This window comes from Dermacentor andersoni, chromosome 3, assembly GCF_023375885.2.
Source record: "Dermacentor andersoni chromosome 3, qqDerAnde1_hic_scaffold, whole genome shotgun sequence".
In the NCBI taxonomy this organism is placed as follows: Eukaryota; Metazoa; Arthropoda; class Arachnida; order Ixodida; family Ixodidae; genus Dermacentor; species Dermacentor andersoni.
Window position 1 is genome coordinate 202490620 of NC_092816.1, and position 24905 is coordinate 202515524.

A 24905-nucleotide genomic window follows, 5' to 3' on the forward strand; every position below is an offset into this window, starting at 1 on the left:
TGTGTGTGTGTGTGTGTGTGTGTGTGTGTGTGTGTGTGTGCGCGCGCGTGTGTGAGGAGTGCATCGCCGATAGTAATACGGTTTTGAAAGATACCGTTTCCGTAAGTTTAAAGAAAACTGGCTGTCTGCGCTCATCGTACCAAACCTGATACCAAACCGTACCGTACCAAACCTGATACAGGCGGCTAGAAATTGGTACTACTTGTTTACCTTATCGGGTGACAGCGTTCCGCCGTCTAAATAATGTTATCGCTCAGCGCTGGGCGCGCTTGTATGTATCGGAAGTTTCTAGAATGTTACCGACCTGTGTAATCTGATTGCATGTATGCATGAGGCGAATTGCGTAGCACTTTCTCGAAGACACGCGGGCACCAGCGATTACCCTGGAACTTTCGATGACTCATGCATAAAAGCCGACGCGCTTGACCCGCTGGTGAAATTTTGGCAATTGCCGAGCGCTTTCGCCACTATTGTGGTGCTATCAGTGTAACTCGCTTTCGTGGGCACAAGTCCACATAATAAAAAGTTAGTTTCGTCATTCATAGTTTTACCGCTGTATTATTCATCGTCACTACTACGTTACAATAAAGACAACAGCGCAATACTTACTATGTATGTCAGCTTTTGTTATGCCCTGGAAAACACCGTGGTACTCGTAGCCGCGTAGCCGGAACTCCTTGTAGATGTCTTCAGCTTCGAGCTCGTAGGCCAGCGTGTCGGTTGGCCTGCGCAGCGGTTCTTCGTCGAGGACGGTCTCGTTCTCCGCAGCCCGACGAATGGAGCCGCTCGCGACCACCGTTCCTGCCTCAGAGATCTCGAACTCCCCGGATGTTGGCATAATGTTCACGAGATACCGCATGGTACCTTCAGTAAAGCGTGAAAGCAGATTTAGCTTTACGAATCATATATACTAACATCTTGAAGAACATTCATGTAGACACGAAACTGATGGTTCTGCAAATGTCTGTTTGTCGTCCTTTGAGCTCTCAATTACTTTTTCACACTGTGATTTTGTAAGTTTCCACCCATAATGATGGCATTATCATTTTCCCACCGACTGAAGCAACGAAAAGGAGTAGATTTAGCATTGATGATATATTATCTAAGACGCATAAGAAAGACAGAAAACAACGATCTGCTTTTAAAGTGACAACTTTCTTTAGCTGCTTCACCCTATTTGGATGGATGTGGGCCTATCTGGCATGCTAAAATCCAGGAGAGGGGCAATAAGCAGACAAAAAAAAGAGCAGGCGCACTAATGGAGAAGGAGAGCTAGTTACCTAATTGGCTGGATCACGCACTAGGGAAGGAGGAGGTGAAGAGGGTACGCGTCAGCTGCTACTACCCCATCTGCAACATATCCGCGTCGATTATCAGTGTTCAGATTGGGGTGCGTTATTGTAAAGGCTCGACAGTATAGCCCAACTGCTACATGAACCCCAAGAATGCAAAATAATTGACCTGCCTAAATACGTAAAGTGCCCACATTGACACGTATAGCAAAATATTTGTGGAAAAGGCGACCTTGTTAGTTTCAGAAAAAGAAATACATTTTATACGCATGCGTTATGGTAGTAGTGACCGTTTGTTTTGTTTTACCATTTTTTAAGAATTACCGTTCATGTTTTAACACTGCGGACGGACCATGTCTGAGATGTAAAGCACCGGAGATGAAGCGTAATTCTGCATCGGAAAGAAAATGTCGGTTACGAGCTAGCGCTGCCTGTTCGCGTCTTGTTCTTCCGGTGCGTAATTTACAACTCGCGCTTCGCCGAAAAGCGTTCGTGCTGTTGTGAATGGCCGCATCAATCAAGTTGCAGCTATGATACTAGTTACAGGGGCCTTTCCTGCTGTGTTTCAACTGGGCTGCTGTAATCACAAAAAGTTGTGCTGTGTTCTGGTATGATTTTACATTCTGGTTCTGCGGATATGGCTATCAGGTTTTGAGATTTACGGATGCCATGGGGTCACAGAGGACATTAATGAAATTTCGAGGAATGGAACTGTCCCATTACGTTGGAAGACTGCTCTCGCAGTACTCATCCCCAAACCTGGCAAAACACCTAGCGTTGATAACTTGAGGCCCATCTCGCTTACATCCTGTGTGGGTAAGGTAGCGGAGAACGCGGTCCTGAATCGACTCTCCCGGTTCCTGGAGAATAACGACATTTACCCCCATAGTATGATAGGATTCAGACCAGGCCTATCCACAAAAGATACCATGAAATTGAGTAAACATCAAATCATAGACAACGACTCTAGCGACACTCGAGCCGTTTTGGGACTTGATCTTGACAAGGCCTTCGACAGCGTTCTACATTCGCATATCCTAGCCTCGATATCTCGGCTCAATCTGGGTGAGAGATTTTATAACTATGTTAGATCGTTCCTTTCGGATAGGAAGGCTACCCTCCGGGTGGCCGATCTCGAATCACAACTGCTGGAACTTGGCGAGGGGGGCACCCCACAGGGGTCAGTCATTTCCCCCTGTTTATTCAATATAGCCATGGTTGACCTAAGCAGAAAGCTTCTCGAGATTGAAGGCATCAAACACACTATGTATGCTGACGATATGACTATATGGTGCACAGGAGGCAATGACGGTCAGGTTGAGGGAGCCTTACACGAGGCAATAGACACTATTGAAACCTATCTCGAACCCACCGGTCTCAGATGCTCCCCCTTGAAGTCGGAACTTTTGCTGTATAGTCCCAAGAAACGCGGTCCAAGGCCCAAGGGATGGACATCGTTAGAAGACAGAGACATTAACTTATATACACGAAATGGTTGCCGTATACCCAGAGTCGATTCAATCAAGGTCTTGGGCATGATCGTTGAGTCAGGGGGTACAAATGGCAAGACTATACGCAAGCTAATTGCTAAAACTGAAAGTGCTGTTCGTTTAGTTCGCAGGGTATCAAATCGGCATCATGGACTCAAGGAGGATAACCTCATTCGACTAATGCATGCCTTCGTTCTCTGTCACTTTAGATACGTGGCAGCCATGCATCGATGGAAACGTGCAGAGCGGGATAAATTGAATGCACAGCTCAGGAAGATTACCAAACGGGTTCTCGGGTTACCCGTATACACTTGTACAGAGCGCTTAATGCAGCTTGGCATTCATAATACTGTTGAGGAGATTGCAGAGGCCCAGGAGAGCGCACAGCTAACTCGCCTCACAACAACGAAGGCAGGGAGATCCATCTTGCAGGAACTCGGATATCACCCCGATAGAGTAGCGGAGGAGTTCTCTGACGTTCCTCCGTCGATTCGTGAGAACATCACGGTCGCGCCAATACCTAGGAACATGCACCCCGATCATAATCGCGGCAGAAGGAGGGCAAGGGCGGCCAACCTCCTTAGGCAAATACACAGTGATCAGCGACAGGTCAGCTTTGTGGATGCCGCTTCTTGTAAGGGACGTCGGGCGTTCACCATCGTCACTGTTGATGGTCGTCAAGGGATCACCAATGCTGCCTCGGTTCGGACGAGGGACTCCGAAATAGCTGAACAAATGTCTATTGCACTAGCCCTGCTGGATAGCTCACGGGATGTCATCTATAGTGATTCGAGATCTTCAGTCAGAGCATTTGAAAAAGGCACCGTTTCCAAACAGGCCCTCAGACTTATAGGGGGCAAGGCAATCACGCACCACTTCATTTATTGGTTTCCGGCACACCAGGGTCAGATAAAGGGTGCTCCTCCCAACCTCAACGAGTCGGCTCACGGGGCTGCGCGTGAACTTGCCCACCGCGCTGTCCTCGACCAATCGGAAGCCGACTCCCCAGAGAACAGGGACACGCCCTCCACTTACAACGTGATTACTAAACACTACTATCTCAGCCGTAGAACCTACTTTGTTCCTCATCCGCGCCTCAATAGAGCTCAAGCATTAACGCTCCGTCTACTACAAACGAATACCTATCTGAATCCGTCGCTCTTACATAAAATATATCCGGATACTTACACCAACGCTAGCTGCCACGATTGTGGAGATATAGCCACATTAGACCATATGATCTGGCGGTGTGCCCGGTCACGCTCTATCATTGCTAACAGCTCGGCCAGATGGGAGGCGGTTCTCCGCAGCCCTCTTCTGGCTGACCAACTCTGCGCTGTCCAGCAGGCCCACGATGCAGCCGAAAGGCTCGGCCTTCCGGTTCCCACGTGGGAGCGGCCCGCTTCGTGAAGACTCACGATCTGCAGGACTTCTTTAACGTTTCACCATACCATACCATGGGGTTATGCAGCAGGTTGCACAAGAAAGCTACCGCTGAATTCGACAACCAATGTCAATGGTTTCTGCCGCAATTGGTTTCTGTGTATTCGAGCTACTTTTTTCCGAGATGTAAGACAACGCCGTAGCGTTACTACAGGACTGTAGAGGGAGCGTACATTGATAACGCGCTGTCATTATACTAGCAAAAGCACCTGGAATATATCCATGCAAGTCAAATGACGCTAGCGTAACGCTTTCTCTCTTCAGCAATATGTTCATCGCTGAATTTAGGGTATGCATAAAGAAACGGAGGAATTGCTGTCATCAAGACAGCGTGAAGCAGTTTGTCGCACGAAAGGTAGACACGAGTATTTATAAAGCTCACTTCGTGCAATGAAAGCAATTTGTATGTTTACATATTAAAAATGTATCAGTGTCGCCAACGTATACACCTCCTCTCGCCTATACCCTTGACCTACAGAAATTAAGGTATCAGTTTTATTTTGACATCTCGCGAAGCACTCAGTACAGCGTTTTTTTTTTTTTACTGTCGTAATCATGCTGTTTAGGCTTCCTCAATTTTAATTACTAAAGCAGCAATCTGCAATGATAAGTCCGACTTTGTTGCACATTCACGCATAGCTGTTGTTAGGTTACCATTGCTAAAGCCATTGCGTGTACTGAGAGCTTCGTAGCCCATTTAATGTTATTTTAGTTGGTCTAGCCGCTCTTGACAACTGCACTTGTTCATATTATAATGTAAAGTAATTACATCAAACATTGCGTATCAGTCTGTAATCTAGGGTTTGGCACACTGAAGTTTTTTGCCTTTATGAGTAGTACTGTGCACTACTACGTTCACGTGCCGGGAAAGATTGGATGCCACATTGCAGAAAATCCACAGATGCGTGAAGTACTGGCCATTCTATAAAATGCACATCAGTTAAACTGAGCGATGGAGCTATTTAGCTGCGTGCAAATTGAAAGATACGTACTTATGTGTCATTTTATGTGCAGGCATCAGCACATGGTAGATAGAAGGCTTCTCAATTTAATAGAAGCTTGCAGACAGCTACAGCACGAAACACCACGAGAACCGCGACTGACAGGATATTCGCGTGATTAACAAATGGGTGCTCAGTCACAGACACATTACAATGAATAGCCTTGGAACTGAGATTTTCATCATACTCGCCCTGACATTGGTCTGAATCGTTGTTATATGTACATATATACTATTGGAAATGCAAAGAAACGTTATGATGGGGTTCATAAGAAATAAATGTGTATATGAAAACACCTAAGGGGCCATGCCACTAACTAGAGCTGGCTTATGACCCTGCAGACAGGCCTAACTACGAATTTTTCTTGCTACCTGGAACGCTGCACCAGGTGTTTTGTTATTGCTCTCTTCTCGATCACGCTTTCGAGTATTGAAAGGGAGTTATTATAGAAAGTTGCTATTTTGGGCACATGGCATGAGCATTTGCAGAACACATCATGGGACTCAACGATTTAGCGAGATCGCTCAATTAGGTGGTTAAATCTCAGCCCAATCAATTTTCATCATTCATTCTTACTATTTTCATCTTTCTCAAGGGGAGAGTAGAAGGTGGAACACGTAAGCTCAGGCCACGTTCACTAACCTTTTTATAAAAACTCATTTTTCTCATCACACGAACCATTGTGTGGATCCACTCTTGTTGAATAATGTTAGTGCAGGACACCGTAAAAAAATGCAAGAACATGGCGAAACGTGACAAACATTTAGTGCGAGTGCGAATAATTCTGCCCTGGTTCCTTCGCGTCACCTGGTCATTATTTTCTTACCACCTTTCTGCGCCTGGAATGTTTGGTCCTTGTTCTCTTCGCATGAATAAACTATAAGTATATAAGGTTATTTTCCAGGTTCAACTTAAGGGTTTTCTGGCATAAAGCTGCATGAGAAGCTTGACTATGTCCAGAAAACCCACTATAAGCAGTAGCAGACGAGTGGTACTGAAATCAGACACAAATACAATAGTTACAGTCAATACTGAGAAAAGATTCACTAGTTATACATAAAGAGTCTAATAATCATTGCACAAAAATTTAGACAATACAATCTAATATAGGAACGCTCAAGTGGTCATACAAATGTTCAGAATTAAATAATAGTAATAATCAAGCAAAACATAAAAAAGAGAAAATCACATTTCAACAAAATATGTCGATCACCACCCTCGCGCTGACAGGGAAGAAATTCCCAAACTCACCAGTCTTAGGCAGAATAACGACACGGTGAAATGTCAAATCTTCTAGTACTACTGGAAGCTTCTCAAAGGGCTTTCCGAAGCGCTTTGCCAATGACTTCCACACCATCAATATGTAGCCGGTAGCAGGAAACAGAACGCGGCCTTGAATTTGATGTCCAGCCAAGTATGCGTCTCGTTCCTGGTCGCCGATGTCAACCTCTGTGACTTCTTCGGAAAGCTGCACGGGAGATACGGTATGTATGCTACTATACTCATATAAAGCTTCTTCTTAAAAACAGATTTTTTCTTGTAATTTTTACGCAAAATATGGCTATTATGATCAATATATTTTGTATGTGAAATATGACTGGCTTTATCTGGTGTACAAATTTACACGTCGCGTACGCTTAAGATTTCTTTATAGTTACGCTGTACAAGCGTGAGTGAAATAACTTTATTTGGAATCCGGTGATTCGGAGGCCCGGACGTGGGGCCACCTAGATGGCCACTGGGAGCTGTTGCTCCCGTTCAAGTTTTACAAATTATTTAGGAAGGAAACCTTACTGCATGACTGCAGGCTCTGCCGTTCAACGCTGTGGTTCTGCCAAACACAGTATAACAAAGTTTTCGAAAAACATTCTAACAAGGGCTCAATCTCAAAGCACTAGGTGATACGAGGAATTAGGAATGAGCGCATTCAATATCAGAATATGCACGGAGAAACAAAAGTACTTTTTGCAGGTGCAAAGTTCAAACAAATGATGCAGACCAAAAACCTCCAGTACCTATCTCACGATGGCTTTTGACCTTACTGAGACTGGCAATCAAGCGATTTAGTGACATGCCGTATTGCTGTATGCACTTTTATTGCCGATCTGTATCCATCAATCGGAGACTTCTGTTGCTTAGATTGTGTTCACAATTGTGTCAACCCTACAAATCCTAGCGGTGGCCCAACATGTGACGTCTTGCGTCGAGATCACGGAGCAAGAATCGAAATTTGCTGAAACGTTTGGTTCCCAGTAGCTTTGCCAGTACTTTTTATTCGGTGCGCGCTTGTTCAGCTGTCCTGCCGTAGCTCTGCATGTCGAGTGGCAACACTAAAAGCTACCGCGCATTTTGGCATGCGATCACGTGTTGGGCCGAGAGGTTTGGCTACCGAACGCGTTGCGGTATGCTCCATCCTATCTATTGCCTTCCTCCATGAATTAAAATCACACACATTCTGCGTGAAATGCGAAGAACGTTATCCAGTGAGCAACGATAAGAAAATGTTCGTTGTTTACTGCAGAGCCGGAATTTGTAACTACATGAGCTTTCATGGCGTGCGTAAGCGGAGAACATTCGGGCACTTGCTGTAAGCAGATATTATCTAGAATAAAAGAGAAAAAAAGGTTTCACCTGGGCCGACCCTGCGAAATCCTTCCATTTGGCGACGGCCCATTGCTGTGAGTGGTCCCAGCTGACGAGGTGTGCGATGTTCGGGGTGCCCCGTGGTACAGGCAGGGACACTGGCGGGTACAGCGGAGACGGGTCAAACTGCACACCCAGCGAGTGCAGCTGGCCCAAAGAGTTCAGGAAGAAGCTCAGGTTGTCCGCGTCCCGCTTCATCAGGCCAAGGCAAGTGGCGTCCGCGCCAACGGAGCGTCTCAAAACCGACTGTAAGAAAGGAAAACTGGTTAGAATATTCCCAGGCACCTGGTAACAAACAAGCCTCAGCTGCAGAGGCCGTCCACGACGTTTTGCGAGCAAATATAAAGGACTTTGTCTCAACTTCGCGAATGCACTGTTTTAGTGAACACAAGGTGTTTTTGGACATGCGGATTTTCTTACAGAGGACCAATGTATGGTGGAGGTACACAACACGCACTGTCAGAAGCCTTAAGCCACTTTCATCAGCCCATTTAAGGCTAGTCAGCACAGGGACCGTGAAAGCCATTCTAAACAATGCTCTTCACATATGATGGCTAAACGGGATTGAATCCAATGAACAGATGGATCGCCAAAGCTGTCCTAATCAAACTCCTTTAAAAGTGGTCGCCATACAATGTGAGAACTAGTGATAAGAGGGATCGCGGAAGCAGTCTTCACCAGTGTGTTTCAAAGCTAACGGCCACACGAGATTGGAAAAAGCTTTGAAGCCTATATTCAAAAGTTGGTATGAGCAGGATTCCCTGGGTGCATTTTTGGTACTGCTTGCAAAGGCCGCATTATCTGAAATGTACTAAGAAAAAATGTCCCCCAACATCGACATCGAAACAACGAAACTAGCTCTCATCCCTTATTTGTGCGGGGTGTGCCTTACACACTAAAAAAAAGTTGTACATTTAAAGAAAATTGACGGATATTTTCTTTACGACAAAATAATTTTTAATGCTCTATGACAGAAACCTGTTCAAAGAAAAAAATACTAATTTTCTGTTCTTGATCTGCAGCCTATAAATCGAGTCAAACGTCAAATGTAACCGCTCTAAATTATTGTAAATTCATCAAAAATTATAAAACACCATTTTATAGTTTCTTCCTTCCATATGCAGAGTTTTTTGCATACCTCATGCACGACGCGCTATCTGCGGTACGGTTTTTATGCCCCAAGCTGTATTCACTATGCCTGTCCTTAGAGTGAAAGCATGGCTTCACCACTCCCTATCTCGTTTCACGAACCTTAAGAGGAAACTTTAGCTCGGGCTCAACTCCGACGCGGCCTATTCAAATACATGTAAAATGCAGAGACGCTTTTCTGAGATAACCCCTGGGCCGATTTTAACAATATTTCTTGCATTTGAGAGCGAAGTTAAATTTTAGTGACTGTTGGCAGCTTAATTTCGGTTTAGGGCCTGCATTTCCTTAAAATAATTTCCTGAAATTCGAAAGTTAGAAAAGCATAGAAGCATGAAATTTACAGATTAATATCTCTGCATCAAGAACAGAAATCGCAGTTCTGTAAACGACAACGATTAGGTCATTCAAACCGGAAAAAGTCAATATGTCAATTTATATGTCACGTGAGTTTCTTACGTTGTATACAAGGATTCTGTAAACGCTGTATTTCCATATTACTGAATTTTTAGATTCATGTGTAAGATTAAATTTTGTCCGCTTTAGATGCGCTAATAAATGCAATTCACAGAATTGTGATATCATATATCATTGCTGAGTTACGGAGTTGTAAGCTTGATAGTTACGTTTTCTGATAGTTTGCGATTTTTGCCAATCCTTAATTAAAAAATTGACGACCTGTATCAAGAATTCGAAACCACCGGTTACTACATTTTAATTTTCTCTTTTAGATGCATCAAACATCGTCAAATTCGGTGCAGTGGTTGACGAGAAAAAGAAATTCTGCTTTTACATGTATTCAGATAGGAACACCCGGGCTAAAGCTTCCCCTTAAGCCAACTGGAGGGAAACATATGTTGCTTTGTTTTCTAAACATAGAGCGCATAAGCAGTTTACCATTATTTCTGTTGTCATATTTACCTGTCAAAAGATCTTTTAGTGCAAAATGAAACAAAAGTGCATTTTCTTCTACACTTTCCTAAATTACTTTTTTCTTACATATGCTGAGAGAAAAAGTACTGGCCATATTAAACAGCAGTGCAAGAGACTGAGTAATGTCAACGAAACGGAGACTAACACGAGCATTACGCCTTCCTCAGTCTTTTTTTTTTTTATGCGTAAGCATTGCTATGCCTGCCCAACGAGCAAACCCATCCGTCCGTGTGTCCACCCGCCCCGTAAGACGATCGCTTTCACGATAAGACAGGAAGCAGCGAGCCATTCAACGTTCATGCTGCTTCTGGCTTCAACGCGCACTAAGCGGCAAAGCAGGTCGCTTTCATGATATGGCCAGCGCGGCCACGCCATACGCAGACGCCGCCAGAGGACGGTTGATCCCGGTTGTTAACGGTTCGTATTGAGATAAGGCAGCATCACCGACCAAGTCTGTGTACGACGTCTATCAAACGTGACACTGTTAAATTACGTCACGTAGTACAGCACGCATCGGCCAGTGCTCATCTTCCGCGAAACAGCAGCATCACCGAGACGCACCATCATTCAAGTCGAAGATAAAAAAGAAACGCAACAACTAGAACTAAACAAGCTACACTGTACGTAATAAATGTTTTATATATTTGCTTAATTTACAGAATCCCTCTCGTCATTTCATCCCACATCCACGTCCTCTGGCAGTTATCTACACATTAGGGAACATTGCCTTAGTCGCTTCTTACTCGTCGTCTCATACTGGCTTCAGTTAACATTTCAGTGTTGCGACCACGCTTCTTGGTTTCGCAATTATTCCGCGCTGTTTCGCGCATTCACACCAAACAGCAGAATACGACGACTGAACAGCAGGTGATTAGTAGCAAACGTCATTTAGATATCTCCCGCAGGAGATTCTGTGTGTAATTGTTTTCAGTTCAGCTGCTGAAAACGCGTCATCACTACGTGTGTCCTTTGTCTTTTTGCTCTACGGGCAGCTATTTTCAGCTTTTACCACACGGATTAAATTTTGTTTTGAGGCAAACTGCATATTGTAACGATGTTAATAAAACAACGATATTTATTAAGGGCGAACTTGTGCCCACAAGCAAAAGGCACTGCGGTCGTGAAGAAATCCGCGGCAGTCGCGTTCTCAGACTGGCCTCGACCCGTCTTCCTCTTTCTTCTCGCGTGACACATCTTGCGCGTGGAGCATGCGAGCCGGGTCCAACCGGCTACCCGTGCCACGAAGATCGCTGCCTGTTGCTGAACAGCACCACTGTACGGCGGGCACAGTGTCCAATACGAAGGGCGCGCAACTTGAATGCGGCCAAGTTGTCGCGACATTATCCCCCTCCTTACCGCATCGGCCCGATGCGTCAGAGGAAGTAGGGGTTGCTGTGGGCTCTCAAGTTTTTGTTTTTTTTTTGTTCATGATCTTTCCTGGTAGGGTTTTATGCGGATAACATGCACAACTTCCGTAGAGTTGCGCCGTCTTGAGCTCTCGTGTACAGCGGATTTCACTTCATAAGTGACGTCGCTTATACGACGAAGTATTTCGTAAGGGCCTAAGTATCGGCACAGAAACTTTTCAGACAAGCCATGGCGTCACACTGGGGTCCATACCCGCACCTTGTTGATAATGAGCTTCACTACGGCGCTGGTCGTACCGGCTGAAGTCGATGCGTTGTTGGCAGCGTATTCGGTACCTTGCCATCTGTCGTGCCTCCTCGGCTCTTTGCAAGAAACCATCGAGGTCAGATGAGTTATTGTTTTCTTCATCTAATGGCAACATAGCATCTAAATTTGTGGTTACTGCTCGGCCGAATACAAGTTCAAAGGGAGCGACTCGTGTTGTTTCTTGAGCGGCCGTATTATATGCGAAGGTGATGTACGGCAAGATTTCGTCCCACAGCCTATGTTCAACGTCGACATACATCGAAAGCATGTCAGTAAGTGTTCTGTTGAGGCGTTCAGTTAAACCGTTTGTCTGAGGGTGGTACGCTGTAGTTCTCCTATGATCAGTATGTGTCATTCGCAACAAGCATTTCATTAGGTCCGCAGTAAAGGCTGTTCCACGATCGGTAATAACAACTGTTGGAGCGCCATGCCTGAGCACGATATTGTTGACAAAGAATTTTGCAACTTCGACAGCCATTGCACTGTGCAGGGAATCAGTTTCTGCGTAACGGGTCAGATAGTCCGTGGCCACAAATATCCACTTTTTGCCTAAAGATGATGTTGGGAAGGGTCCAAGGAGGTCCATACCGACTTGTTGGAATGGGGCTTTTGGTGGCTCTATTGGCTGGAGGAGGCCTGCCGGTTTTACGGATGGAGTCTTGCGCCTTTGACACTCGCGACAAGTCTTGACGTAGTGCTGCACTGATGCTAATAACTCAAGCCAGTAGTATTTCAGACGAATCCTGGCGAATGTACGGCTCACGCCCATGTGTCCAGATGTGGGTTCATCGTGACACGCATGCAAAATTTCGTCTCGCATAGCTGTGGGTACGACAAGTAAAAACTTTGTCTCGCTATTCTCGAAGTTTCTCTTGTAGAGGACATTTCCTCGCATACAGAACGAGGATAGCCCTCTAGAGCAAATACGCGAGAGTTGAACGTCGAGTCCCTCCAGGCGCTGTATAAGTGGAAGCAAGTCTGGGACATCTCGTTGTTGTTGAGCGATTTGTGACGCGTCAACAATGCCAAGGAACGGTAAGTCCTCTTCTTCTGACAGAGTAGTCTCTACAGGTGCGCGTGACAAGCAGTCGGCATCGCTGTGTTTCCTCCCGGATCGGTATACGACAGTAATGTCATACTCTTGAAGCCTAAGGCTCCATCTTGTTAGTCGTCCGTGTAGATCCTTGAGATTCGCCAGCCAGCAAAGCGAATGGTGATCGCTGACTGCTCTGAAGGGCCTACCATAGAGGTAGGGCCGAAATTTACATATTGCCCAAATGACTGAAAGACACTCTTTCTCGGTTGCTGAGTACTTTGCCTCTGCTTTCGAGAGCTTACGGGTGGCATAAGCTATTACTTTCTCCTGGCCGTTCCTCCACTATACTAGTATGGCACCGAGGCCAACGTTACTCGCATCGGTATGAACTTCAGTTTAGGCCGTCTCATACAAATGGGCAAAGATTGGAGAAGCTTGCAGGCGTTTCCTTAACTCGTCAAAGGCGTCTTGCTGTTCGTTTTTCCACATGAAAGGTTCATCTTCTCTTGTTAGTGTTGTAAGGGGCTCAGCAATGTTTGAAAAGTTTTCCACAAATCTTCTGTAATATGCGCATAACCTCAAAAAAGGTCGCACTGACTTTTTGTCTGTGGGTGTCGGGAACCTCGCAACAGCTGCTGTCTTTTCGGGATCTGGCCGAACGCCTTCAGCACTGATGACGTGTCCGAGAAACCGAAGCTCATCGAAGCCGAATTGACATTTTCCCGGCTTAATTGTCAAGTTTGCTGCGCGAATAGCTCCTAGTACTAGTCGCAGGCGCTCTAGATGTTGGTCAAATGTGGTGGAAAATACGACCACATCATCCAAAATTACTGCGGTCGGGACGAAATCAGCGGCAGTCGCGTTCTCAGACTGGCTTCGAACCGTCTTCCTCTTTCTTCTCGCGTGACACATCTTGCGCGTGGCGCATGCGAGCCGGGTCCAACCGGCTACCCGTGCCACGAAGATCGCTGCCTGTTGCTGAACAACACTGTATGGCGTTCACAGTGTCCAATACGAAGGGCGCGCAATTTGAATGCGGCCAAGTTGTCGCGGCAATATTTAGAGGATATTTTTTATTTTGTAATGATGCTGTGATGCACAATAGAAAGTTCAAACAGGGCAGAAGTTCCCAGCAAATTGAGGCTGGAAGTGGTAAACAGTGCTCAAACAAGGAATCGTTCAGCCATCGTTCCGACAAAGAAAATCATCGTACTCAGCGTGGCGACTGCCCTCACGCAGAAAATTGCCCTTGGCAAAACCTTGGGTTCAGCGACATTCCTAGTTCGGCCGCTATTCACCACGGTAGAAGGTTGTCTTTTGCACACCAAATTTCTGTACAGCGAAACATAAAACAGTGAAATAACAGGAAAGTATAAACAGCAAACAGAATTTTTTTTATAACTCAACATGAATAATTGTATGTACCTATGTATTTTCTGTGAAATAAAGAACATAATAATAAATGACAGGAAAACTTAAACCAAGAAACAAAGCATTTTTTCGCCATACAAAAGACATAACTGTCTGTAATGGCGAAAATTCTGTTAACGTAAAACAGAAAGAGCGTGATAAATAACAAAAAGATCAAAAATATAAAACAGAGTTCAACAGAAATTTTCTGGCAAGGCAGCTGCAAGAAAATTGCTGTTCCAGAAAATATTTTTATAGTGTAGGCTGAACAAGGCAGCGGGAAGGGCGAGAGTGCCAGTAGTTTTCTCCGCACCAAAGAAGCTCAACGTTTTATGTAGTATGGTCAACCAGAATTCCCTTCCCACAATCCGGGGATGCGAAATGAAGCATTAGGCACCTTTCAGTAGCAGCATCACAACCACACTCTTTTGTGGTGCGACTGATCCAACGTAGCGTACACCTGGCGTTGCCTCATTGACAGCGTCTGGGAGCATGCCAACAGAACTGTTTGTTGTCCCAGCTGGTGTTTGCTGAAGGACGTGTTTTTTTTTTTGTGGCAAGTTAAGACACACGCACACAAAGAAGTAAGAGAGAAACACAGCTGCCCGTGCCGTCGTCCACCGTTCCTCCCTCTTTCGTGTGCGTCTTACTCTGCAGCAAAAAAGGCATGTCCGAGAGCAGGCCAACCGCGCAAAATAGAAGTATGGCAGCAGCCTGGTTCTGCCTTGCCAGTCACGTGGGTGCAGCCGAAAGCTCAAGGAAATAATCATCCTCAAGAGGCACTCAGATTGGCTCACACGCTGGATCATCGAGACCTTCGCCGTTGTCAAGCGGCGTCCTTCACCCGTGAATGCGGCTCCGATTGAATAGCCTGACAAGGAACTCGCGTATACGTGAGCATGCACTCCACCTTTCGAGACCTTTCGAGACCTTTCGTGACTAATAGATGGTTCGCGGGTTTTTGAAAAAGGTCGAGTGGTCGCTCACCTGAAGTAGGCAGTGGGGGGCAACCTCGACCAAGATTGCATTCTTGGGAACGTGTTGCACGGCTTCGAAGAAAAACACCGGTGATACGAGATTGTTTGCATGGTATTCTGGTGTGCATCTCTCAGCAAGAGGCTCGTGCCAGCGGTGCGGTGGCAGTGAAGTGCTCAACCAAGTCTTGCTGCGTAGTTTCGGTTCCGTAACAATCTGTGAGAAAACCCGAAAGAAAAATGAAGGTCATGACAGAAATCGGGCACTTCCTTCCTTATTTATCAAACGGGCAGCTACATACAAAATGGATGGCTAGTGCAAGATTGACGAAGCTACAAGTATTGCACAGCAGTATCACTTGTCCGTAAGCCTAAAAAAGGTCTGGCTAAGTTGTCACGTTTAGTTAGCGCGTTCCAGTTCTCTCCGGCCTGCATTAAGTGACTAGTTACGAGCATTGCACTTGCTACTGGGAACCCTTCATACGTTCTGGAACTTGTGACATTTCTTTGTTCACTCTCAAAACCATGGCGCCCTTTCGGGTTTATATTTGTCCCACAACCATAATTGTTACCTGCCTTGCTTGCATTTCTTTACTTGAAAACTCAGCACTCGTTACAATCCTGTCAATAATGCTGCTTCACACTGGTAACGCGCAAGCCGTTCGTGACTTGGAAGTAGCGATATCGCGCGTTAAAGAAATGAAATATGGGCAAGACAGATGACAATTATTGTTGTGGGGCAAGATAAGCCCCAAGGATGTACATTTTTTAATAGTCTCTACTGGAATACCTAGTAAAATGAGTAGTCAATATTCAGACGCCTATTCTTCATTCCAGTATGGATTTGTTGAATGTCTACGTCACTGACGGGTGCATGAGGAGACTTCAAGAGTGACAGTTTTTGTAGCCCAAATATCACAAATTCTGTTAGTTAAGGAAGACTAGCTCTGAAGACAAAGAGCCAGCAGACATCGAAACAATTGAATTCTATCGACGCAATCATCAGAGGTATGAAATCGGGCATTCGTCAGCTACATTTTACAAGGTATAGTCTTACTGACAAATCATTTTCAGTTCAGAAACAGCAGCATACTTGTGTTAAATTGATGACCAAAATTTTCTGCTGAGGAGGCGTCAAACATAAAATTTTATAAAATACCAAAACGAATGCTGTATTTAAGTATTTCACTTTGACCTGAAGAAACTATTTCCTGTTGACTTCCGTACTATGTCGTTCTCCAATTAATCCAATGGTCGAAAGCAAATTGTCCTGACGTAATGTCATGACAACGATCATCACCATAAAACCCCATACGTTCAAGACATATCGGTTCAACGGCGGTTTATTAGGCTTAGCGACGTCTGTATGACGAGCGATTCAATTCCGGAAGAATTTAAAAAAAAATTCACTGACACTATATTCTGTTAAAAAAAGAACTGATGTCATTTTTCTTGTGAAAGGCCCGAAACCGTTTTTTGGCTACCTGTCATCAAAGCAACATTTTCAAATGCCGCATACTCTGTTTCGATGGGTGGCTGGAACTTGTAGTACGGAAAGCGGTAGTGTGAAATGCCAGTCGTAGGGGTTTCGCAATCCCACTAATGCACGGAACATCGCCTATTTGCCAGCCGAATAAATATTTGCACGCTCTGTTGGCCACATTGTCAGACTGCCATGCCCGTCAGCCAGTGCAGCAGCACGAAGGTAGCTAAGTGAACAGTCATCTGGCGGTCCTAACTCACAACTTTCCACTGAACAAGTTGACCCATGATAGTACACACCTCGCCGGCATAACGCCACCAGATATCAGACAAATGTTGACAAGCAAAAGAACACAATGTGTGAGGTGGGCGTATATTAGCCGATGAACTTGAGGAGCGCGTCTTCCTGCATTGCAGAAGGGCGTCATTGCATTGCAATCTATCACGGCGTGAATGCCCCTTCTTCAGCGGACGCTGAAAAGGGGCTATTTATTGTTAATGAGAAAGTAAAACCGAATGGTATTTTCTTTCCTTGCCACACGTATACAAAATTGATCGTGAATTTATATTTGATTCAATGAAACGAAGTTGTATCTTTTTTAACTACAAAATGCTTTTCTTTAACACTGTTTATTTCCTTCTCAACTAATTGCGCTTTCATTGCGGTTCCACCCATCACCAGCATTGCTGGCGTCGTTGTTGTTGTTGTTGTTGTTGTCCTATGTGGCCGTGGCACATACCCACAGTGGCGTCAGTGAGCATTGATTTTGGATTCTTCTTTACCTGGAGATTCGCGAGCCATTTTAATGGACTGTACATCCCCATCGCTATCATCATCATCAGCCTATATGTAAGTGCACTCCCTGCGGCGCTCAATCACGCCTGGGATGCGCTAGCTCATTCCTAATTGCGCCTGCAAATTTCCCAATTTCATCAGCCCGCCTAGTTTTCCGACGCCTTCAACTGCGCTTCCCTTTCCTTGGTACCCATCTTATAACTGTAATACTCCACCGGTTATCCAGCCTACACGTTACATGGCCTGCCTAGCTACATATTCCAACCCGCTTAACATCGTGCCGTTTACGCCGTTTTTAGATAGCTTCAAATTTTCATTTTTTCCTTTCACAGTCGAATTGTGGAACGATTTAGATGTCACATTACGTGAAATGTCTGTTGATCATTTTGTGCGAGAATTGCCAAATCATGTATTTTCTTCATGATACTGTACTGTTTTCTCTGTAAATCTTTGCACTCACATTTGTAATCATGCACTTTCCTAATATTGTTTATGTATAATCTTCTGTACCAATCCTTCAACGTCCCAATTCATGGTATAGCAGTATTTGTAAATAAATAAATAAAATAAATATATTTCTCTTAATTGCAACTAGAATATCGGTTATACCCGTTTGCTCTCTGAGCGGATGAAGAACGCAGCCTGCGTGCTTCATATCCGCTCTTATCCTGTATTTTCGCACGACCTACGGATGACGAAAGTGTACTGTAATTACTCATAATTTGGGCATACAAGAGCGGTAGCATTTACTTGGTTACCTGAAATGCGAATCACCAATAGAACCAAGCCCGGTAACGAAAACCGTCGATACTCGACCTGCGACGATCCTTCAATAAGCATTAGACTAAGGCTAGTTGGTATTACATCGTTATGCTTACTGCGCTGTGCTGGATATGTGTATCAGTCTCTATCTTCCCTTTGTTTAACAGTGTAGCGCAGTAAACAGAACGATCATCCTTCAACTGACTGATGGGGTTTAAGGTCATAAGGCAACATTGTGGGCTATGAAGCACGCCGTAGTAGGGGACTCCTGGTTAATTTTCACCAGCTGGGGATAATTCACGTGGGCCCAATGCACGGAACATGGGCGTCCCTACATTTCCACCCCAACGAAATGCCGCCATCGCGGCTTGGATTTAATCCCGGACCCTTGTGCTTATCGGCGCAGTGGCGTAGCCACTAAGCTACGGTGGGCGGTGAGGGCTCAAAATTGATTGATTTTGGCAAGCTGATAAATTGATATACTCGAGCGTTTTTGCTTTTCGCCTCCATATGAATGCGGCCCCGCTGCCGGGGAACGAACCCGTGACCTCGTTCTTCACGCCAGTGGCAGATCGACGAAAGGCAACCTTGGAGAGATTCCATTGTACTGATGAATTCTTCACCCTTCCATGCCCATTTAGTAGTCTGCGCCCATGCTTTCGCATTGCTGTCGCATTCTCATTGCTTAGTGCAGGGTATTTGACTCTGTCACAACGAAATGATTTACAAGTGAAACCATTTTCACTTTGTTGTCAACGCGAAACTAGCATTCGACACCCGTTCTGAACTGAACGGCAATTATCCTTTAATCTCGAAAACTCGCTGCCGGTCATAAATTTCTTTGAGCTTAACCTTTACTTTAGCGCTAATTTTCTTTTGCAAGTGAATGTAAAAACGTCTTCATCAAAACAATTTTATTGCACCAAGCAAACAAAGGGCGACGAGAACTATAGAGACGAGAACTAAGCATGTTGGCAGCAAAATATGGTATTGTAAAATTTGTCTGTGACTGTGTTCTCTCTTGTTCGATTATTTTTTTTTACCGCTGCCCAAATTATGACCTGCTTTATGTGATGCTATATGCCTAAGCAGCATTGGGGCTGGTGAGCTCTTCGCGGAGAAGCCACCATGAAACAACCGGTGCACTTGCGCCAAGGTGTTCAACTTGTGCGAAACGGTCGTACTGCTCGCCAGCACAACATGCACTTGTTTCAGTTACTGCACAGTGAACGCCATGCTGCATTTCCGGGGTGCTATACGCTATCGGCATTAATAGGTCACGCAATAAGAAAAGACAAGGGCTGAAGGACAATGAAAATTGATTCCAGTGACCAGCGTGAGACGTTGGCCTAAGGTGGCAAGCTGCTGCTAAGCTTGCTGACACACACAAGCAAAAGGAAGCTGCGACATGGCCAATTTGATAAGAAATAGTTATAAAACAAGAGCCTAACCACCATGGCATACATTTCAAAAAGACTACCTCAATATCCAGGATACAAATATACAATTACCTAGCGTGAAAGCTTTTTGAGTTGACTTGTATATAGGCAAATATACAGGTGGAAATAATAAAGAGTTAAAGTAAGTTCTTAACTAATTAACAAGAAGAGTAATAGCCCTGCGAGTGTGAGATAATGTGACAATATAACGAGAGGTCCGTTAGTCGACTTTTACAAGTCTACAATATTTTGGTAATTCCTGCAGGTCTTCGCTACACCACGACACGAAGTAGGCAAGTAGTAGCACAGTTGGTAAAGGACGTTTGCCGATTAAGAGATGCAAGGTAACAGCAAACCGTGCCTAATGAGTATAAATATGTCCTATTTTGTTTCATTTCACGTTACTCTTTAAATGTTGCATGAACCATAAACAGCGTGCAGCCGAGATTATGATCACTGCAGGGAAAAAAAGGCTCAATTCATACGGAATGCACCTTTTGCATGACTTCCATGAAGGCCGGTCTGATGCTCTCCATGCACTTGCTGTGAAAGGCCACGCCTGAGCTGTTCACCTCTCGGACGGAAACGTTTTCAGCCATAAGGTCTTCGACGAATTTGGCTACTGCTTCGGCTGCTCCGGATACAGTAACAGAGCCCTCTGCGTTGTGGCAAGCTGGCTGTACGCCATCTGGGCAGCGTCTTGTAGCCTCCTCCCACGACAGACCTGACGAAACAGAGAACCGGAAGAAGTCATCACGCACTTTTGAGACCGTTGCATCGTATGTCGGTGCCCGTAGCGTTCAAGTTCATAGAAGCGAAACGAATTCGATCATTTTTTTCTCTGATGAACCGCAATAATGAATTCCTTGAGTGCTGTCTTCTAGTCACCTGTTTCATTTACAGAATCTAAGTTTGGAAATAATAAAGTCACCTTTACATACACTGTATCCCATAGCTCCAACGCAATGACCAAGACAGAAGCTGCAGTTGCTCTACGTAGCACTCAGTTAAAAGCGTAGATGAGCTCAAATTACCGCAATGAGGGGCAGAGTAAACTCCCACAGTCTGGAGGTTTGAAACACGTACTAACTTCAATAAACGGAACATGAACAAAATGGACTTAAGTGGAATGCATTATTTCGTTCTCGCTATGAAGAATTCGCGTGATGTCAGAATCGCTTTGGCTGGTTCTTTCAGCTGAGATAATCACCTCAAACACAATAGCTACGCTAATACGCTAATGAAAATGTGTCATTGGCATCTGTATTCCAATAAGAGCACGTCCGCTAATTAAAGCACATATTATTCCCTCACTATGGCAGGCTTACATTGTTCTTGTTTATTACTGCTTATAATCATGGGGCGAACACATACGCTGTAAGTGGAAAACCATTCCAACGTCTTGAAAACCGGGCAGTCACACTAATGAATTTTAGCTGATTCATTCTCGCCTCATTTTTCGCCTCTTTATTAACAACTCTGCAGTTTACCGTATCTGCTTCTCTTTAATAGTAAGCTATCGTTTAATACATTTTGTTTCTTTCATTGTTCCACATATTCAGACAGCCTTCCTTTCGAATGCCTTCTTGGGCAAAACAATACAAAATATCTCAGCGCATTAACCTTGTCTTAGCAAACTTATAGCGAAATAAAAACGAGAGACGAATAAAGTGACACAAAACACAGGTGCTCACAAGCGCTCTCAACAAAAGCGCCTCTCGCCTTTACTGCGTTAAGTTTCTTACGAAAATCAGGTAACAAGCCAGCCCCCACTAGCCGTGTCTTCTCTAAACTCCCGTACAATTGTGCAAAATTTACACATTGCTTCCATGGCATTTCGCTTTGGTATTGCATCACCGTTAACGTTAGCTAGCCTGCTCGATTACATCCCTCTGAACGCAATATAAAAAAATCTTCAGAAGAATTACAATTTCACCTTTCATAAATTTTGCGTTCCTGTATCTCAATATTTCTTGCGCTTTCCTTCGTTATCGTTCTATTAAGCTATCATGGCTGCGTATAAATTTGCATATCTATTGCTGGATGTATAATGTGTTTTTCCCTGCACGAAATTTCATATCGCACATGCGCATTTGTGCTGTTTATGCATTACCATGTCAACTTGTCCTTGTTTGTAATATGCAGCACGATAAGTCCTTTTGTTCACTACTAGGTATTTCTACCTTCTTAAACTTGTTTATTTTGTTCCCTATGTAACAGTAACATTTTGCTTGTTATCGCTATTTTCGTAATTTATTCACTTCTTTTCCTATTTCTTTCCGTCCAGGTTGAAATTTTGTCTTTTTATGTTCATACTATTACTGCGTGTTGCACTAATACTCATGTGTACGCAATAATAACAGGAGGTCCCCTTGAAAGTTTTCAATTTGAGACCTCCTGATGCTTCAAGAAATAGGTCGGCGCGTTTATGCTTGTGCAAAACGTAAGTGTAAACTCGAACGTAAGACCTGAGCCGTCAATTACGGCAAGGCACTAGCGGAACGAAATTGCCCTCTGTGTGATATTAGTCCTGAAGCGTTATTCTACTTGATTATTTCTATTTCATGATCCAAGTTCTTCCGACAGTAATTGAAACAAAGTTCCATTTATTAGGGGCGACATGACAGTACCGAAATTTTGACAGCACCCGTCAGAAGCTCCGACGGCTGAAGCTTGTGATCGCGTGACGCAGCTGCAGTTCTGTGCAGCTGCCATCACGCGGCAGTGTTGCCCATGGCAACGCCGCCTTTGCCTGTGCAAATTGAGAGGGAGGAGAATTGAGGGAGGCCACTCCTGTTCAAATGGTATGGCATAGAACTCGCGCATCCCAGTCGCGATCATTTTTTTGCAGGCAGTGGAGCTCAAAAACATGCTGCAAAATTGCACCGTATTAGGTCGAGCTATACGATGCAAAGCAAATATAATTGACATACAGATGTAAGATAGCAGCGGATTATACCTATTCGATACAACATTCGCTTTTCTTGGCTATGTTGTCCCATTACCACATTCGGTATGCATTAAAAACAGATCAGGCCCTTCGATTCCCCTAATTATCCTCACTCAATACTCGCTACTTGAACTTTAAGCCCCTGCGACATGATGTATGGCAAATGATACACTTAGCGCAAATTCTCTGAAGCTGTGCTCGCGCTAGGTCTACCATTGCTGGAACGTTACGTGCCTTGCTTTCTAAATATATCCTCTCTATATAGATACTCCTAGTAACATCTTTGCTAGCAGTGGGGGGCAGCTCACTATAACACCGGCAACTGAATCTTCGCAGGGGACAGAACACCCCAAGGACCCACGTGTGCCAGCTCCGGATTGGGCTGTCATACAACAGGAAGTGGATAAAATGCTTGGCAGAGGCTTAAGTGAGCCCTCGTGCCGGCCTTGGGCTCAGCAGTACAGTAGCTTGAGATTCTGTGCAGACTACCACATCTCAACCAGTTTACCAAGAAGGATGTGTATCTTCTAAAGTGTATTGATGACGAGCTAGACTGCTTGCACGGCACCACATACTTCTCTTCAATTCACCTGCTCTCAGGATGCTGGCGGATGAATGTGGACCACCAAGACCGAGAGAATACGGGTTTCGTGACTGCTGATGGCCTCTACCAAAGTAAAGTGATGCATTTTGGCCTATTTAATGCTCGTGCCACCTTCCAGCGCATCATGGACGGTTTTCTTCGAATCTTCAAGTTCGCTACGTGAACGTTGTTGTTTTTTCAACTACTTGCGAAAACCCTCTCTTGTCCGCCCACCGGTGCTTGACGTTTTTCGCTGTGCTCAGCTTTAGCTTAGCTTGTAGAAATGTCTCTTTGACCGTAAAATTGCCGTACTCGGACACCTTGTAGACGGTGCTGGCGTGCAACCAGACCCTGACAAAGTCCGCGCAGTATGGTCAGCTTCCTACTCCACGTACGGATAACTTCGCCTACAGTTTTCTTGGCCTATGCTCGTATTTCCCTCGTTTTGCCTAGAACTTCCCGGAAGCAGCCCGCGCTTTCACTGGAACTACTAAAGAAGGACGTCGTTCTCACTTGGAGTCGTGAACAAGCGGACGCCTTTTTATCGCTCGTTTCCATCCTAACCAACCCAAGCCATTTCGTCCCTTCAGGCAGCACAGATGTTCGTACGATGCCAGGGGCCACAGTAAAGGCGCTGTCTTTGCACAACAACAGTACGTAGTTGCCTACGCAAGTCGAAGTATAATTACTCCATTAAATAGCGCGAGTGATTTGCCCTCGTCTAGCACATCGCAATATTCCGACCGTGCCTGCATGGCGGGGACTTCTCTGTTATTACAGACCACCATGCACTTTGCTGTTTTTCCTCGCTCATATACCCCCCTGGTCGCCTTGGCCGTTAGGCACTACGTTTGCAAGAACATAAGTTTTCGTTGTTCTACAATTCTGGGTGGCTTCACCAAGACGCCCACTGCTTGTTTTCATATCGAGTCGATCCTCCTCATACACCCGGAAACCTGCAGCCTTCGTAATTTCCCTCACAGACTTCATCCACATAGGTGACAAACAGCGCCGTGAATCATCTTTTTGGCCTATTAGAGATAGATTCAATTTTCCACTTACTCTTCCCTACGATAAAACTTCGGCTGGGGCTAGTTGGTACATGGTATTTTCAAGGTGAAAAATTCAACGCAAAACGCTGGACAACCCACAAAGAAGAGACGAGACAAGCAGCGGCGCTGACTAAGAACTGATTTATTCTTGCGACAACGCATATAAATACCTTTCACCACTCGACCACGCATGCGTGCTCAATGAAGCAGACAGAAATTCGTATCACGCTAAAGCCGGTTACCGAAGACGTGCGCACAGGAAATTATATTCGGCTGAGTACAGAGACAAGGAGGTATGGTTGATACAGTGGTCTGCTTTTTCCTTTGTGTGGAAAGCCCCCAAGGCCAGCCTCGCATGTTCATTTGTAATTCTGCCGAGAATCCTTCCCTACGTATTTTTATGCTTCGCAACGACACCTCAGACCACGGCAACGCCCGTCCTGATGGCGATGAGCTTTTGCTTGTTGTTTCCGCGCATGTATGCTCTGCTGTTTTGGGCCAGTTTCATGAGGTACTGGCCGCCAAACACCTAGGAATTTCACGCATGTAGGGTCTCATCCGTAGCAGCTTCTTTTGGCCTGGTCTTTACCGTCAAGTGCCACAGTACTTCGTCGCTTGTGATTTCTGCGAGACGCACGACACCTGTCCCGACACCTGTCATTTGTTTGCTGGCTTTCATTCTCAAGATTCCTAGAAAAATTTGTCGAGAATGTAGGACAAGGATCAGAGGGGGTGTATAGGTGTATATAGGTGTATAGTGTATAGGTATATAGGTGTATAGGTGGTTATATAGGTGTAT

The 24905-nt window shown here is 44.9% G+C and overlaps 1 protein-coding gene across 1 annotated transcript in view; it reads right to left on the minus strand.

Moving 5' to 3' along the window:
• Positions 1-24905, minus strand: part of LOC126524738 (fatty acid synthase-like) — a 307228-nt gene that overhangs the window by 148937 nt on the left and 133386 nt on the right. The window contains exons 9-13 of the mRNA XM_050173018.3: positions 20016-20245; positions 15056-15259; positions 7858-8115; positions 6478-6694; positions 610-864 (exon numbers count right to left, since the gene is read on the minus strand). Of these exons, the coding sequence (XP_050028975.3) occupies positions 610-864; positions 6478-6694; positions 7858-8115; positions 15056-15259; positions 20016-20245 (1164 nt within the window). The remainder of the gene's footprint in view (positions 1-609; positions 865-6477; positions 6695-7857; positions 8116-15055; positions 15260-20015; positions 20246-24905) is intronic.